The sequence below is a fragment of the Pristiophorus japonicus genome, chromosome 1 (assembly GCF_044704955.1).
Source record: "Pristiophorus japonicus isolate sPriJap1 chromosome 1, sPriJap1.hap1, whole genome shotgun sequence".
NCBI classification, from domain to species: domain Eukaryota; kingdom Metazoa; phylum Chordata; class Chondrichthyes; family Pristiophoridae; genus Pristiophorus; species Pristiophorus japonicus.
This window is the reverse complement of record NC_091977.1, coordinates 477938707-477952886: the sequence shown is the minus strand read 5'-3', so window position 1 is coordinate 477952886 and position 14180 is coordinate 477938707. Positions and strand designations below refer to the sequence as shown.

General features: G+C 54.1%; 1 protein-coding gene and 1 long non-coding RNA gene across 2 annotated transcripts in view; one reads left to right on the top strand and one right to left on the bottom strand.

Moving 5' to 3' along the window:
- The window catches only part of LOC139276603 (KAT8 regulatory NSL complex subunit 1-like), a 264839-nt gene extending 262751 nt beyond the window's left edge, over window positions 1-2088 (bottom strand). Inside the window, exon 1 of the mRNA XM_070894639.1 lies at window positions 410-2088. Within this exon, the coding sequence (XP_070750740.1) occupies window positions 410-2082 (1673 nt within the window). The 5' untranslated portion in view covers window positions 2083-2088. The remainder of the gene's footprint in view (window positions 1-409) is intronic.
- Window positions 136-14180, top strand: part of LOC139276619 (uncharacterized) — a 73707-nt gene continuing 59662 nt past the window's right edge. Inside the window, exon 1 of the long non-coding RNA XR_011595961.1 lies at window positions 136-2359. This is a non-coding gene — a long non-coding RNA (uncharacterized lncRNA). The remainder of the gene's footprint in view (window positions 2360-14180) is intronic.

Sequence of the window (14180 nt, the reverse complement as noted above, 5' to 3'; positions counted from 1 at the left end):
ATATAATGACCCTCTGACAGACAGACGTGCTGCAGAGCTTCCTGTTACTTCTGCAACCCTAAGAGCAACAGCTTACAGCAATAACCTTCCAGTGGAGTCAATATGCATGCGCCATGCCATTGCACCGAAGGGGATCTCCCACCCAGATCCACTGCTGACCTATTAAAAATCTCCTTTGCCAACACCGAAAACAAGAAAGGGAGTTGAGCTCAATTTAAAATTATGAAACCTCAACACTTGTAAAACATATTTATCACATTTTAAAGCCACACGAGTGCCAAGAACATATAGTTCAACATGATGGGAAGAGCAATGATCTACAGCAAATACATTCTCAAAAAATGCATAGTTACAAATTACACTGCTGCTGCAAGGAGTCAAAAACTACTAAAACGTCCTGATTACTTACAGAACTGCATGCCGATGCTCGAATTTTGCACCACCCGTGCCATCCTCCTCTACGTCCGTTTCGCCCCCTGAGCTGCTTTCGGTGGCATCAGAATCAAAAGCCCTCTCTGAAGTCCTGAGTTTTGCAGTCACGCTGGACACCAGTTTTAGCAGATCCTCAGAAACAGCTCGATCTTTCACAAAACCAGAGAACGTATCTCCATTCGGCGAAGATAACAAACATTTATTGCTCCCGCCAGATCGAAGGGAAGAGCTGGGACTGGAATGAACACCACCACCACCTTCCGAATCCGTTCTTGGAAAATTACTCCTCAGCAGCAAAGATCCAGCCTGCAGTGCGCTGTTCCCGTGCAAAGTGCTTTTGTGTTTATTATTACTGTTATTAATAAGACTTTCGGTGAAAGAGGAAGAAAACTGCTTTAAACTGTGACCCACCAAACCTGCCAGCTGCTGCTGGGCATGGCGCTCCACCTGCTTGGCTTGTACTACCTGCAAACGTTTGCAGAGCCTGTGAGCCCTGCTCCTGATTTCAGCTTGTTTACTGGCAACTAATAAACTCTGAGCACTCACCTCATCCTGACTAATATTACTATTGTGACTATTATTAACATTGCTACTGAGACTATTATAATTATTATGGTTAATACTATTAGTTCTGTTCCTCCCATCGGGATGTTTTTTTTTGTTTTGTATCTCAGTCCCCATACAATTATTAGAATATATTTCACCACAGCGAGGTTTAAGCGAACCTCCACCGGGGTTGGAGCCATAAAGTTCGGCTCGACAGCCGTACTCGGGGCCGGGGATTTTGCTGCTGCTTTTAGACAGTAGGCCGAGGTCGGAGGCGGCGGTGTTGGTATTTGTCTGCAGCCGGAGCCAGCGGCTTTTATCTGGGTTCCCCGTGTCAGGCGAGGCCGAGTTCAGCGAGATGGCGCCGTTACTCCGCTGCACGCCACAGCCGCCCGCCGCTTTGTTGTTGCCGTTCACCAGGCCAGAGTCGCGGCTGAAACAAGGTGGCTCTTTGGCCAGGCCGTTGCCGGCGATGTTCGAGCCTGCAGCCTTGCCCCTCTCCTCGCCCGCGCTGGTGGAGACAAATCCATCGGAATTCATTCCGTCCTGGCGCTTGCCGCAAAGCCGCAAGTCCCCCCTCTTTAGGCCGAGGCCGGGGTCTGCCGTAGAACTCACCCCCCGCTGCTGCGGCTCCCCGGCCTGGTGGTGGCGATGGTGCCGACGGTGAGGAGAATGGTGGCGATGGTTGTGGTGGTTATAATTATTTGTCTCAGGCTCTTTCGCTCCTCCTCGAGCGGCCGCGGCGCACCTCTCGCCGCTGCCGAGGTAAAAAAACTCGGGCTCGGGGCGCCGCCGCGTTCTGGTCGGCCGGGCCAAGAAGAGAGAGTCCATACGGTCGACGGAGAAATATAAAGGGCCGGCGATTTTTTTATTTTTATTATTTTCCTCCCCTTCGACTTCGTCTAAAGTGTCGTTAGGGGCCGAAGAAGAAAGTGGCGAAGACGAGGGCGGCGAGGACGCTGATGAAGAAGGCGACGACGACAGCGGCAGTAGTGATGATGACGACGCCACCGCCAAGTTGAGTCCGTGGTGCTGCTGCCGCGCTTCGCCAGCGCTTTCACTCACAGCCGGGGAAGCCATTCGCTTCAAGCGGCCGGCGGCCATCTTGTTTTTTTTCTCCTCTCCCCTCCCCCACCCTCCCATCTGGAGCTCTCCTCCCCTCCCCCTTCAGCCACTCACTCCCTCCACCCGCCACAAAATGGCGGTTGTGGCTGGTCACGGGGAAAAAGCGCGCGCGCCCACATTTCCAACCGACAATCGGGGTCAATGCGTTGATTTTACAAAGCAGTGATTGTTAATAATCATTTTACGCTCGGCCCTTATGATTTATATCCAAAATTGCAGATCTTATTTCAAATTCTTCATATACTATTAGAAAAAGGTAGGTGTTTTGTTTCATTGCATAAATACAGCTTCATTTAACTTGAAAATATAACCTTTACGAAAGATAAAGAGAAACCATTTGTAATCTTTGTACTACTTGGATATTAAAATTACACAGACATTTAATAATTAAATTCTGGTTGAATTTCATGTCCCTCATTAAAAGTGTAATCATTCAACTACTGGTGATTCTGAATTGTGCAGTGACTTGAGCTCCTGTTTGAGTGTCCTTCAGCCTGACTCGATCAATGATCTCAGCTGCACAGCTTCATAGAAACTGGAAATATTTCAAGGAAATGGCAGTATATAAAATGTAACTACATTGCTTGCTTGACTACCACCCCTAACGCCAACGCATCTTCCAACCTATTAGAGGTGGAGGACACACGTTTTTTTTATTCGTTCATGGGATGTGGGCGTCGCTGGCAAAGCAGCATTTATTGCCCATCCCCAAGTTTGCTATACCTCAATCTAGCTGCAGTGACTGCACTCACGGTACAAGATTCTGATCTCTACAATGTATCCTGGATTGTACTGAAATGTAAAGCAAGCAAATGTATGGAATTGCTAACCGCATCCAAATGTACTGAACTGCATTCCAATGTATTATACTTGATTCATGTGCAAATTTTTATATTTTGAAATTTAGAAATTCTGATCTCTACCCGCAGTTTGTGTTAATTATGGTGCAACCCATATTTGTCGGTCCTTGACGAAGGAAATGTGCTAGAGCCCTAAAATACAGATTTTTTTTTAAAATAGAATAAAATTAAACATTCATTTTATAAAGGAAAAGGTAAAGGCAATTCAACCCCTCAAGCCAATGTTGCCATTTATTTAGAGCATGGCTGATCTGTGTTTTAACTCCCATCTACCCACCTTGGTTCCATAACCCTTAATACCCTTGCCGACCAGAAATCTATCAATCAGTTGAACAGCTTGTTGGGGAGAGAGTTTCAGATTGCCACTCCTGTGTGTGAAGAAGTGCTTCCTGACATCACCCCTTAACGGCTGAGTTCGAATTTTAAGGTCACGTCCCCTTATTTTTGACTCCCACCAGTGGGAAGAGTTTCTGCATACCTTTTCAACTCCTTTAAAATCATAAAATAACAATGTTTTATTACTACAGGGCTGTAGTAATAGCTGCCCTCCTGTATGGCTCAGAGACATGGACCATATACAGCAGACACCTTAAGTTGCCACCAACGATGTCTCCGTAAGATCCTTCAGGCACACCAACATCAGCGTCTTCATCCAGGCTAACATCCCCAGTATTGAAGCACTGATCAGCTCCGCTGGGCAGGCCACATAGTTCGCATGCCAGACATGAGACTCCCCAAGCAAGTGCTCTACTCTGAGCTCCTTCACAGCAAACGAGCCAAAGATGGGCAGGGGAAATGCTACAAGGACACCCTCAAAGCCTCCCTGATAAAGTGCGACATCCCTACTGACACCTGGGAGTCCCTGGCCCAAGACCGTCCCAAGTCGAGAAAGTGCATCAGAGAAGGCACTGAGCACCTCGCGTCTCAACGCCGAAATCAAGCACAGGCAGCAGAAAGAGCATGCAGCAAACCAGTCCCGCCCACCCCTTCCCTCAACGACCATCTGCCCCATCTATGAGAGTATGTGGCTCTCATATTGGACTGTTCATCCACCAAAGAACTCACTTCAGGAGTGGAAGCAAGTCTTCCGCGATTCCGAGGGACTGCCGATGATGATGATGACAATGTTTTTATTACATACTCAAACATCTACATACAAAAGCAAAAGACCATGGACGCTGAAAATCTAACGCAACGTCAATGTTAACTCTGTTTCTCTCCACAGCTGCTGTCTGACCTGAGCATTTCCAGTATTTTCTGTTTTTTACATCTACATAAAGTCTTGTCTATCACTAACTTCCTTTGTCACATTTCCTGTCACACTTTGGTAATAACACTATCATCAAACAACATATACTCCAACTGGTAAGCAACACACACAGCCCATGAAGCTATCATATTTGTTCCCTGTGAGGGTGGGAGGGATGTGTTACATTTTATCCCAGTGCTTTTGGGCTGGGAAGGAGATTTCCAAAATCAGCAGGATCCTCTTACAAATCAATGGTCAGTTTTCCTTGCTGCAAAATGGGTACTGGACATAAAGGCTCAAAAAAAAACTTGCATTTTTTAAGTGCCTTTCATTCCCTTGGGATGTTGCAAAATGCTTCATAGCCAATGGATTACTTTTTAATTGTCATTACTTATGCTTATTGTCTTCCTGATATCACTGCACCTCACACTCGAATATGGCAATTGGGCATGGTAGTGGTGAGCTACCATTACTTGAGCTCAGTGCCTCGAGAGTTGGTGAGGATACAAAAAGAGCACGGTCAAAATAAATACTATCGGTCGTAAAGCTTCAGTTCCAAACAAATTTATCAGGCATTTGGGATCACAGAGCTTTCCAAAACCATGAACCCCCCCTCGTCCGGAACCATTCCTGGCCACGGGGTGGCACTTGGGCAGAACTCCAACTTGAACCAATTGAAGTCCTTCCTTGCTGCCGACTCCCGCAATCTCTGGGCTGATCCCGCGAACCAGCGTGCCTCCCCACCCCATGATCTCTCTGCTGCATTTCCAGCCCCAAGCCAGCCAGCCCAGATATCCCTTTGCTCAGTACCATCCAATTTCACGTGACCACCTCTCGTCTGGAAAAATCCTTTATCCGGAACAGGCCAGGTCCCAAGGGTTCCAGATAAGGGAGATTTCAACCTGTGCTAAATAAAAGAGACACCTGGGCTTCATGGGACAGATTAGCAAGGATCATGGTCCGCAGTTTGAATACTCCAGCCTATTTCTCCAAAGTAATCAAACACCTTTTCTCCCCCTCCTTTTTTCAACCATTTTCTCCTTCCCTTTTGCTGTCATTATTGTATTTACTTATTGCTGTAGGAGAATTACACAGGTGGCAGTTAACCTCTGGTACCTCACCAAAGTAGCCATTTTTCTCTTACATGAGTCAAGACAGCAAGTGCAGGCATGATATGAAGGCCAAGAGGTAGCTCAGTGAAGCTAAATCCTTTCCTCATCTAATGTTCAGCATTTGTCATTGGATAGGAATTAGGAACAGAAATCTTGGCTGATTTTCTACCCTGCCCCCCTGTACCTTAGGAGTGCAAAGACCACTTCCAGCACCCCTTCCTACTGCCCAAGCTGAGATCCCGCAACTGGAATTCTTTGAGGATATAACAAGCATGGTGGATAGAGGTGTACCGATGGATGTGGTGTATTTAGATTTCCAAAAGGCATTCGATAAGGTGCCATACAAAAGGTTACTGCAGAAGATAAAGGTACGCGGAGTCAGAAGAAATGTATTAGCATGGATAGAGAATTGGCTGGCTAACAGAAAGCAGAGAGTCGGGATAAATGGGTCCTTTTCGGGTTGGATATCGGTGGTTAGTGGTGTGCCACAGGGATCGGTGCTGGGACCACAACTGTTTACAATATACATAGATGACCTGGAAGAGGGGACAGAGTGTAATGTAACAAAATTTGCAGATGGCACAAAGATTAGTGGGAAAGCGGGTTGTGTAGAAGACACAGAGAGGCTGCAAAGAGATTTAGATAGGTTAAGCGAATGGGCTAAGGTTTGGCAGATGGAATACAATGTCGGAAAGTGTAAGGTCATCCACCTTGGGGGAAAAAAAAAAACAGTAAAAAATGGATTATTTGAATGGGGAGAAATTACAACATGCTGCGGTGCAGAGGGACCTGGGGGTCCTTGTGCATGAAACTCTTTTTGGAGTTCATCTTCAAAACAAAAAACATTAAACCGTGCCACCCGACCTGGGTGACACACCAGACATTTACGAGGCCCTTTTTTTTTCCCCTTTTTTTTTTGTTTTTTTTGTGTTTTTCTTTTTTTGGTTTTTTTTTGGGCACTAAAATCACAATTTTCCCCAGTGCCCCCTATAAAAGGGAAGGGGGACACTAAAAGCACCGGCAATTAAAACAAATTAAACTTAAAAACGTAAAATCAAATTAAAATTTGGTTGCCGGGCGTGATGATGCACTCCAGTCCCTCCGGTGCCCACCTCTCGCGGAAGGCCGCGAGCGTACCGGTGGACACCGCGTGCTCCATCTCCAAGGACACCCTGGACCGGATGTAAGAGCGGAAGAGAGGCAGGCAGTCAGGTTGAAAGACCCCCTCGACCGCCCGCTGCCTGGACCGGCTGATGGCACCCTTGGCCATGCCCAGGAGCAGTCCTACGAGGAGGCCTTCGGACCTACCCGCTCCCCTCCGCACAGGATGCCCAAAGATCAGGAGAGTGGGACTGAAGTGCAGCCAGAATTTCAGGAGCAGCCCCTTCAAATAATGGAACAGGGGCTGCAACCTTGTGCACTCAATAAAAACATGGAACACGGACTCCTCCAGACCGCAGAAATTGCAGGCGGCCTGGGAGTCCGTGAACCGGCTTAAAAATTTATTGCACGGCACTTCTCCGTGCACCACCCTTCAGGCCAAGTCCCCGATGAATAGTGGGAGGACCCCTGCGTAGAGTGCCCTCCATCGGGGACCCCCGCCTCCTCCGGACGGCAAGATGGTACGCCATGGCGTGTCCGGACGGCCGGCGAGGATGGCAAAGTTGAGAGTGTGCAGGAGCAGCCCGTACAGGAAACCCCTCCGCGCGGAACTGAAAGGCACGGAGGGGATTTCCCCGAGGCGGCTCAAGTTGTGAGGCGCCGGCCCCCGAGGGAGGTTCCGGGGTTTGGCGCAGATGAGGAATTCCGTCCGGACGGGGGTCAGTTCGGACGGGATCTCCCCACGTGCTTGAGCCTCCTCGATGCACCTAACGGAGTCAGGGCCCAGAGCTGTTTTTAGCGACTCGATGGCATCGGCCGCGTGGCGGACGTTGGCAGAATTTAGGCGCCGCGCCAGCGTGTCTGGCGCCATCCAGCCCGCTCCTCCGCCATCGAGCAGGTCCCTGACCCTGGTCACCTCACCAGCCACAGTCCTCTCTTCCGACCGCCACATGAAACCTCGGTCGTGGAGGTACGGATTCCCGAGCAGCGGCTCCTGCAGGACGGCCGCCACTCCAGCCGGCGGAGAGCTGCGCTTGGTGGAGACTTTGTTCCAGACCCTGATGAGTTCCTTGTAAAAGACAGGCAGCTCCCGGAGGGCGGTCCTGACACCCCCCAAGTTCACAAACAGGAGCTGCGTGTCATAATTGAGGTCGCGCTGCTGGCGGAAGAAATACCTCGCCAGAGCACACCACCTAGGAGGGGGCTCGACGTAAAGGTATCTCTGCAGGGTCTGAAGACGGAAAGTCGCGAGCTGGGCGCTGACGCACACCAACGACTGACCGCCCTCAAGCGGGAGACTCAAGACCGCAGCGGAGACCCAGTGCTTCGTGTTGTTCCAGAAGAAGTCCACCAGCTTCTTCTGTATCTTGGCGACAAACGCAGGGGGAGGGGTCAAAGTGACCAGCCGGTACCACAACATTGCGGCCACCAGCTGGTTTATGACTAGCGCTCGACCCCTGTAGGACAGCACTCGGAGCAGTCCTGTCCAGCGCCCTAGGCGAGCGGCGACCTTGGCCTCCAGCTCCTGCCTCGTCGGGGCTAAGGTAGACTCCCAGATAGAGGAGATGGGTCGTGCTCCAGGCAAAAGGCCTGAGCTCCTCCGGCAGGGAGTCCACCCGCCACTGACCCACCAGGAGTCCGGAACATTTCTCCCAGTTGATCCTGGCGGAGGACGCGGCCGAGTAAATCTCCTGGCACTCACGCATCCTCCGCAGGTCAGCGGGATCCTCTACCGCGAGGAGCACGTCATCGGCGTAAGCCGAGAGGACGACCTCCACGCCTGGCCCTTGCAGAGCCAGTCCCGTCAACCTCGTCCGCAAGAGGCGCAGGAAAGGCTCCACGCAAACGGCGTATAACTGGCCGGACATGGGGCATCCCTGGCGCACTGGCGCACCCCTCTCCTAAAGCGAAGGGGCGCCGTCAAGGACCCGTTAACCTTAATCAGACACTCCGCGGCGGCGTACAAAAGTCGGATCCGGGCGACGAAATGCGTCCCGAACCCGAAAGCGCGCAGAGTTCCGAGCAGATAGTCCTGATCCACCCTGTCGAACGCCTTCTCTTGGTCGAGGGATAGGAAGGCGACCGACAGACCAGCCTCCTGGGAACAATGGATGAGGTCCCGGACCAGATGGATGTTATCGTGGATTGTCCGGCCCGGGACCGTGTAGGACTGGTCGGGGTGGATTATGTGGTCCAGCACAGCACCAAGGCGAGCAGACATCGCCCTGGCGAAGATTTTGTAATCCGTGCTGAGGAGGGAGACCGGGCGCCAGTTCTTAAGGAGGCGGAGATCGCCCTTCTTAGGCAGCAAGACGATGACTGCCCTGCGCCAAGAGAGGGGCATCTCCCCGGTCGCCAGACTTTCCCCCAGGACCCGCGCGTAGTCGCCCCCCAGGACGTCCCAGAACGCCCTGTGGAACTCCACGGTCAGCCCGTCCAACCCCGGGGATTTTCCCCTCGAGAGCCGGTCAAGGGCACCGGTCAGCTCCGCCAGGCTTAGCGGAGCTTCCACATTTTCGGCGCCCTCCGGGCTGACCTTTGGCAGGTCCTCCCACAAAACTCTACGCGCTTCCTCGCTGGACGGATCCGGAGAGAACAGAGCCCCGTAATATTCACGGGCCCTGTTGTTGACGCCCTCCGGATCCGAGACGAAAGAGCCGTCGTCGGCCAGCAGCGTCAAGAGCTGCTTACGGACACTCTGCCTTTTTTCCAGCGAGTAGAAGAAGGGGGAGCCGCGGTCCAGATCCCGCAGGAACCGGATCCGCGACCTCACGAACGCGCCTCGGGACCCGACGAGCTGCAGGTCCTTCAGCGCGGCCTTCTTCGCTTCGTACACCGTCCGCAGGGCCGGGTCCTGGACGACTTGACCGAGACGGGCTTCCAGGTCGAGCACCTCTTTTTCTAGGCGCCCGACTCTGGCCGCCCGCCTCTTGGTCGACCCCCTCGCGTACTCTTGACAGAAGACGCGGACGTGAGCCTTGCCCACGTCCCACCATAGCCTCAAGGAGGGGAAGCCCCCCTGCTTCCTTCTCCAATCGGACCAGAATCGACGGAACGAGTCCTGGAACCGCACGTCCTCCAGCAGCCGGTTGTTAAAGTGCCAGTACGCGGACCCCGTCCTCGCGCGGAGCGAAGCGAGCTCCGCCCACAGCAGGTGGTGGTCCGAACACGGCACCGGCCGCATGGAGGCCGCCGGGACGCAGGAAACGTACGCCCGAGACACGTAAAGGCGGTCGACTCTAGACCATCCTACTCCAGGCCTCACCCAAGTAAAGGCGCTGGAGTCGGGGTGGAGATTTCGCCAGACGTCCACCAAGTCGAAGGACCCGACCAGGTCCCTCAACTTCTCCATCGCCGTCATGCACTACGGGGCACCGGAGCGGTCCCTCGCCTCGAGGGTGCAGTTAAAATCCCCCCCGAGGACAATGCAGTCGCCGACGTCGACGGAGCCAAGAAGAGCGGACACCTCTTCAAAGAAGCGCGTCTGCTGCGGGCCGGGCTGAGGGGCGTACACATTCACGAGATGGAGCGGCACGTCCCCCAGGCGAACCGTTACGTGCAGCAAGCGGCCTGGCACGGGCTCCTCGACCCCCAAGATCTCCGGCTGAAAATGCGGGCCCAGCAAGATGGCCACCCCACTAGAAATGGCGGTGAGGTGGCTCATGCGGACCTCTCCTTGCCATTCCAGGAGCCACGTGGCTTCGTCTCCCGGAACGGTGTGGGTTTCTTGCAGGAAGCACACCGCATATTTCCCCTACCGCAGGAGCGAAAAATTGTCAAATCTACGGCGTGCCCCTCTGCCGCCGTTGATGTTGAGGCTGGCTATGGTTATCTTCATGGCAAAAGCATAGTGCAACCTCTACCTTAACCTATTGTGGGGGAGGGAGCGGAGTCTTTTGTTGAACTCCGCTCCCTCCGCAGCCCAGCGAGGAGTCCCTCGAGCTCGCGCAGCTCAAGGTGTTGCTCCTTTGTCAAGGGCCCGCCCGCGGCCAAGGTTTTAACGGCGGCGCGGACGGACCCCTTGATCAGCTCTGGCTCGGACCATTTTTCCAGGGGCAGTCGGGCTTGGTTGCAGCGACCCCGGCTCTGGGCCAAAAAGTCCCGGAGTTCCTTTGCAGGAATGAGGATGGTCTCGGCGGCGGCCGCGAGCAGATCCACCGCCTCGCTGGCGGTGGTCTCTAGATTTTCACCCGCGTCCCCCACCGAGTCCCCGTCCTCCTCCGGGAGGTGGCCGCCAGCAGCCGGCCCATCGACCGCACAAGGTACGGCAAATGACCCGGCCGCTCCAACCGGCCCTGGCTCTGCCCCGATCCCACCCCCAGGATTGTCGGCAGAGGAGTCCCCACTGGGCTCTTTTAAAAATGGTGCTGGGTCAGGAAATAACAGCGGAGGGGGTTCCCCCTCCGCCCCAGGAACCGGGGAACAAGGAGAGACCCGGCCATAGGAAATCCTCAGGCTCCCCAAGTGCTCCAGCTCCAAAGCAAGGGGCGAGGGTGGGTGTTCCTCCCCCTCCCCGCTGCCACCCCCCGGCCCAGCATGTACAGTATCATTAAAATCATTAATTTCATTTTCTGCCGGGTCGAGCGACTCCCGGGGGAAGTTGGATAATAGCTGGGCGGGCTCAGGTTCGGCCTTTTCGGCCCCGCCCGCCTCAGTCCCCGGGACGCCCGGCCCGGCGGCAATGCATTCCTCCGCGGTCCCCACGACAGGCAGATCTTCCACGCCATCCCCGGGAGGCAGAGGCTGGGCAGCCTCGACTGTCTCACCCTCCCCGGGGACAGACTCCTCCCGCCTACGGCGCTGCTTGGGGGCGCTGGTGGGGGACGCGGGACACGCGGCGGGCACCGCCTCCTCCGCGGAGGGATGTTGTTCCCCCTCCGCCTCATCGGGGCGGTGCCTCCTTTTGTTCCTGGGGGTGCGCGGAGGCAGGGAGACCTCCATGTCTGCCGAGGCCTCCCGCTCCGTCCCCCCCTTCTCCTTATCTTGCCCTCGCCCGAGCCCCTCTGCGGTATTGGTCAAGGGCTCGGGCACGGGCTCAGGGCACCCCGCGCTCGCCGGTGACTGGTTTGGGCTGAGCGCAGTCAACCTTTCCGGCACACTGAGGGGACCCGCCTCTAGATGTCTCGTCTTCTTCCGCGCCTTCTTTTCGATCGGACGCTCTCCCTCCCCCCCGCCGGAGGCCGTGAAAACAAAGGCCCCCGACGATGCCCGCGCACCTACGGCTCCCGGCACGCGGACGCAACTAGGGGAAGGGGTGGCGGCGGCGCCAGCCTTGGCCGCCTTTGGTGGTTTGGCGGCCTTGGAGGCGGGGCAGTTCTTACGAACATGTCCCACCTCCCTACAGGCATGGCACCGCACGCCGTCCGACGTCCAGAAGACGCGGTAGGCAGTCCCCTCGTGCACCACATTGAAATTTCCCTCCGTCGTCTCCTCCTGCGCCAGCCGGACAAAGAGCTGGCGGCGGAAGGAGAACACGTGGCGCAGGCTGTTCTCCCTGAGGCCGAGCAGTATGGGGTTGATCCCTGACCTTACCTCCCCCAGTTGTTGTAGGTGAGGGAGGAGGAGCTCAGCGGGAACAAAGGGCGGGACGTTTGAAACGATGACCCTCTGCGCGGTGGCCTCGATAGGGTCCACCGGCAGGAACGTCCCGCCCACCGTGAGCCCCTTTTCGAGGGCCAGGGACACCGCCCGCTCTGACCCCAGGAAGAACACGGCCTTTCCAGACATCTTGGAGGCTGCGACAATGGCCGAGGGGCCGACTACCCCAGCCATCGCCCGCACGCACTCCTCGATGGTCATTGTGGGGTGAGTGTAGCTCTTGACCCCGTGTTTTTTTTGTAATAAGTCGAAAAGGTGGCAGGGCAGCGGGTGGCGCAGGAGGTGCCGTGGAAGCGGTTGCCACCTGCGCATATGTCCTTGCTGGCCCTGCCACCGGCGTGGATGGGGTCGCCATCACGGGGTCCCTTTAAGGGCTACACCCACCCCAAAGTCACAGGCCTTAATGGTCTTAATTGGCCTCTTGTCTAAAGACTGAGCAGAGGAGCCCTTAACGAGGCACACCTCTCCCATAGTTGGCAATTGGGGAGGGGCCTTGCTCCCTCTGCTCAGTTGTCTCAATTGTTTTTTTTTTAATTAATTTGGGAGAAAGGGGTCTCAGAGAGAGAGGGGAGAAACAGAGTAACAGAGAAAGAGAGAGGGGGGTGGGGAGAGGGGGGTGGGGAGAGGGGGGTGGGGAGAGGGGGGTGGGGAGAGGGGGAGAGGGGGGTGGGAAGGGGGGGGGGAACTGCGAGGGCAGGTCTCCCCTCGCAGCTGTGGGTGGGTGCAATCCCCAGATGGCAAAACACAAATAGTCTTTGGGGTGGTCTTCAGGTGAGGGGAGAAGATGTCTTCACCTGGGGCAGCTAGAGCCAACCAGGTATACACTCCCAACGATGTTCAATGGGTGATTAAAGAAATCTTCAGCCTGGTAGCTCCAGCTATCCCAGGCTAGGCAAATGTGGGGGGGGGGGGGGGGTTCAGTTGTGTGTGGGGCCTAGTTGTAAGCAAGGCCCCCACACACACACACACACCCCCGCAATGTTCCGGCCCTCAGTGGTCTTCTTTCCTCCCCCCACCGATATAACAAAGTCTTTTTGGGAAATGCACCCACACCCACCTGTAGAAATGGTAGAGTCTCCCTCCTTCCACACGATGTTTGTTGTTGGTCTTTCCCCCTCTCTCCAACTCTTTGCAGAATGGTAAAAAGTTGTTTAAAAGTTTTCTGCTTTCCTCCTCTCCCTCTGGGTGAAAGTTGGTGGTGAAGCCCCTTCCTTCCTTCTCTTCCTGGGCTGTTCTCAGGGCTCTCAAGGCCTTCCAGGCAGGAGCTAAAGTTGGTAGCTGCTCCTCTCTCAGCAGCTCAGCGCCTACTGAGCAGGACATGCCTCCACTGCTCCACAATTGGTCCTTGTGCATGAAACTCTTTTTGAATTAATGACAGAAGGATAGTTTGCAGGTGAAGCAGGCAATCAGGAAGGCGAATGGAATGTTGGCCTTCATTGCGAGAGGGATGGAGTACAAAAGCAGGGAGGTCCTGCTGCAACTGTACAGGGTATTGGTGAGGTCGCACCTGGAGTACTGCGTGCAGTTTTGGTCACCTTACTTAAGGAAGGATATACTAGCTTTGGAGGGGGTACAGAGACGATTCACTAGGCTGATTTCGGAGATGAGGGGGTTACCTTATGATGATAGATTGAGCAGACTGGGTCTTTACTCGTTGGAGTTCAGAAGGATGAGGGGTGATCTTATAGAAACATTTAAAATAATAGACAAGATAGAGGCAGAGAGGTTGTTTCCACTGGTCGGGGAGACTAGAACTAGGGGGCACAGCCTCAAAATATGGGGGAGCCAATTTAAAACCGAGTTGAGAAGGAATTTCTTCTCCCAGAGGGTTGTGAATCTGTGGAATTCTCTGCCCAAGGAAGCAGTTGAGGCTAGCTCATTGAATGTATTCAAATCACAGATAGATAGATTTTTAACCAATAGGGGAATTAAGGGTTATGGGGAGAGGGCGGGTAAGTGGAGCTGAGTCCACGGCCAGATCAGCCATGATCTTGTTGAGTGGCGGAGCAGGCTCGAGGGGCTGGATGGCCGACTCCTGTTCCTAATTCTTTGGTCTTAGAACACAAGAACATTTCAGCCCAAACTAGACCATACATTCTAAAAACAAAAACCTACAGTCTCCCCAACAGTGTTCTGCTGTTTGTTTAATGATTACAT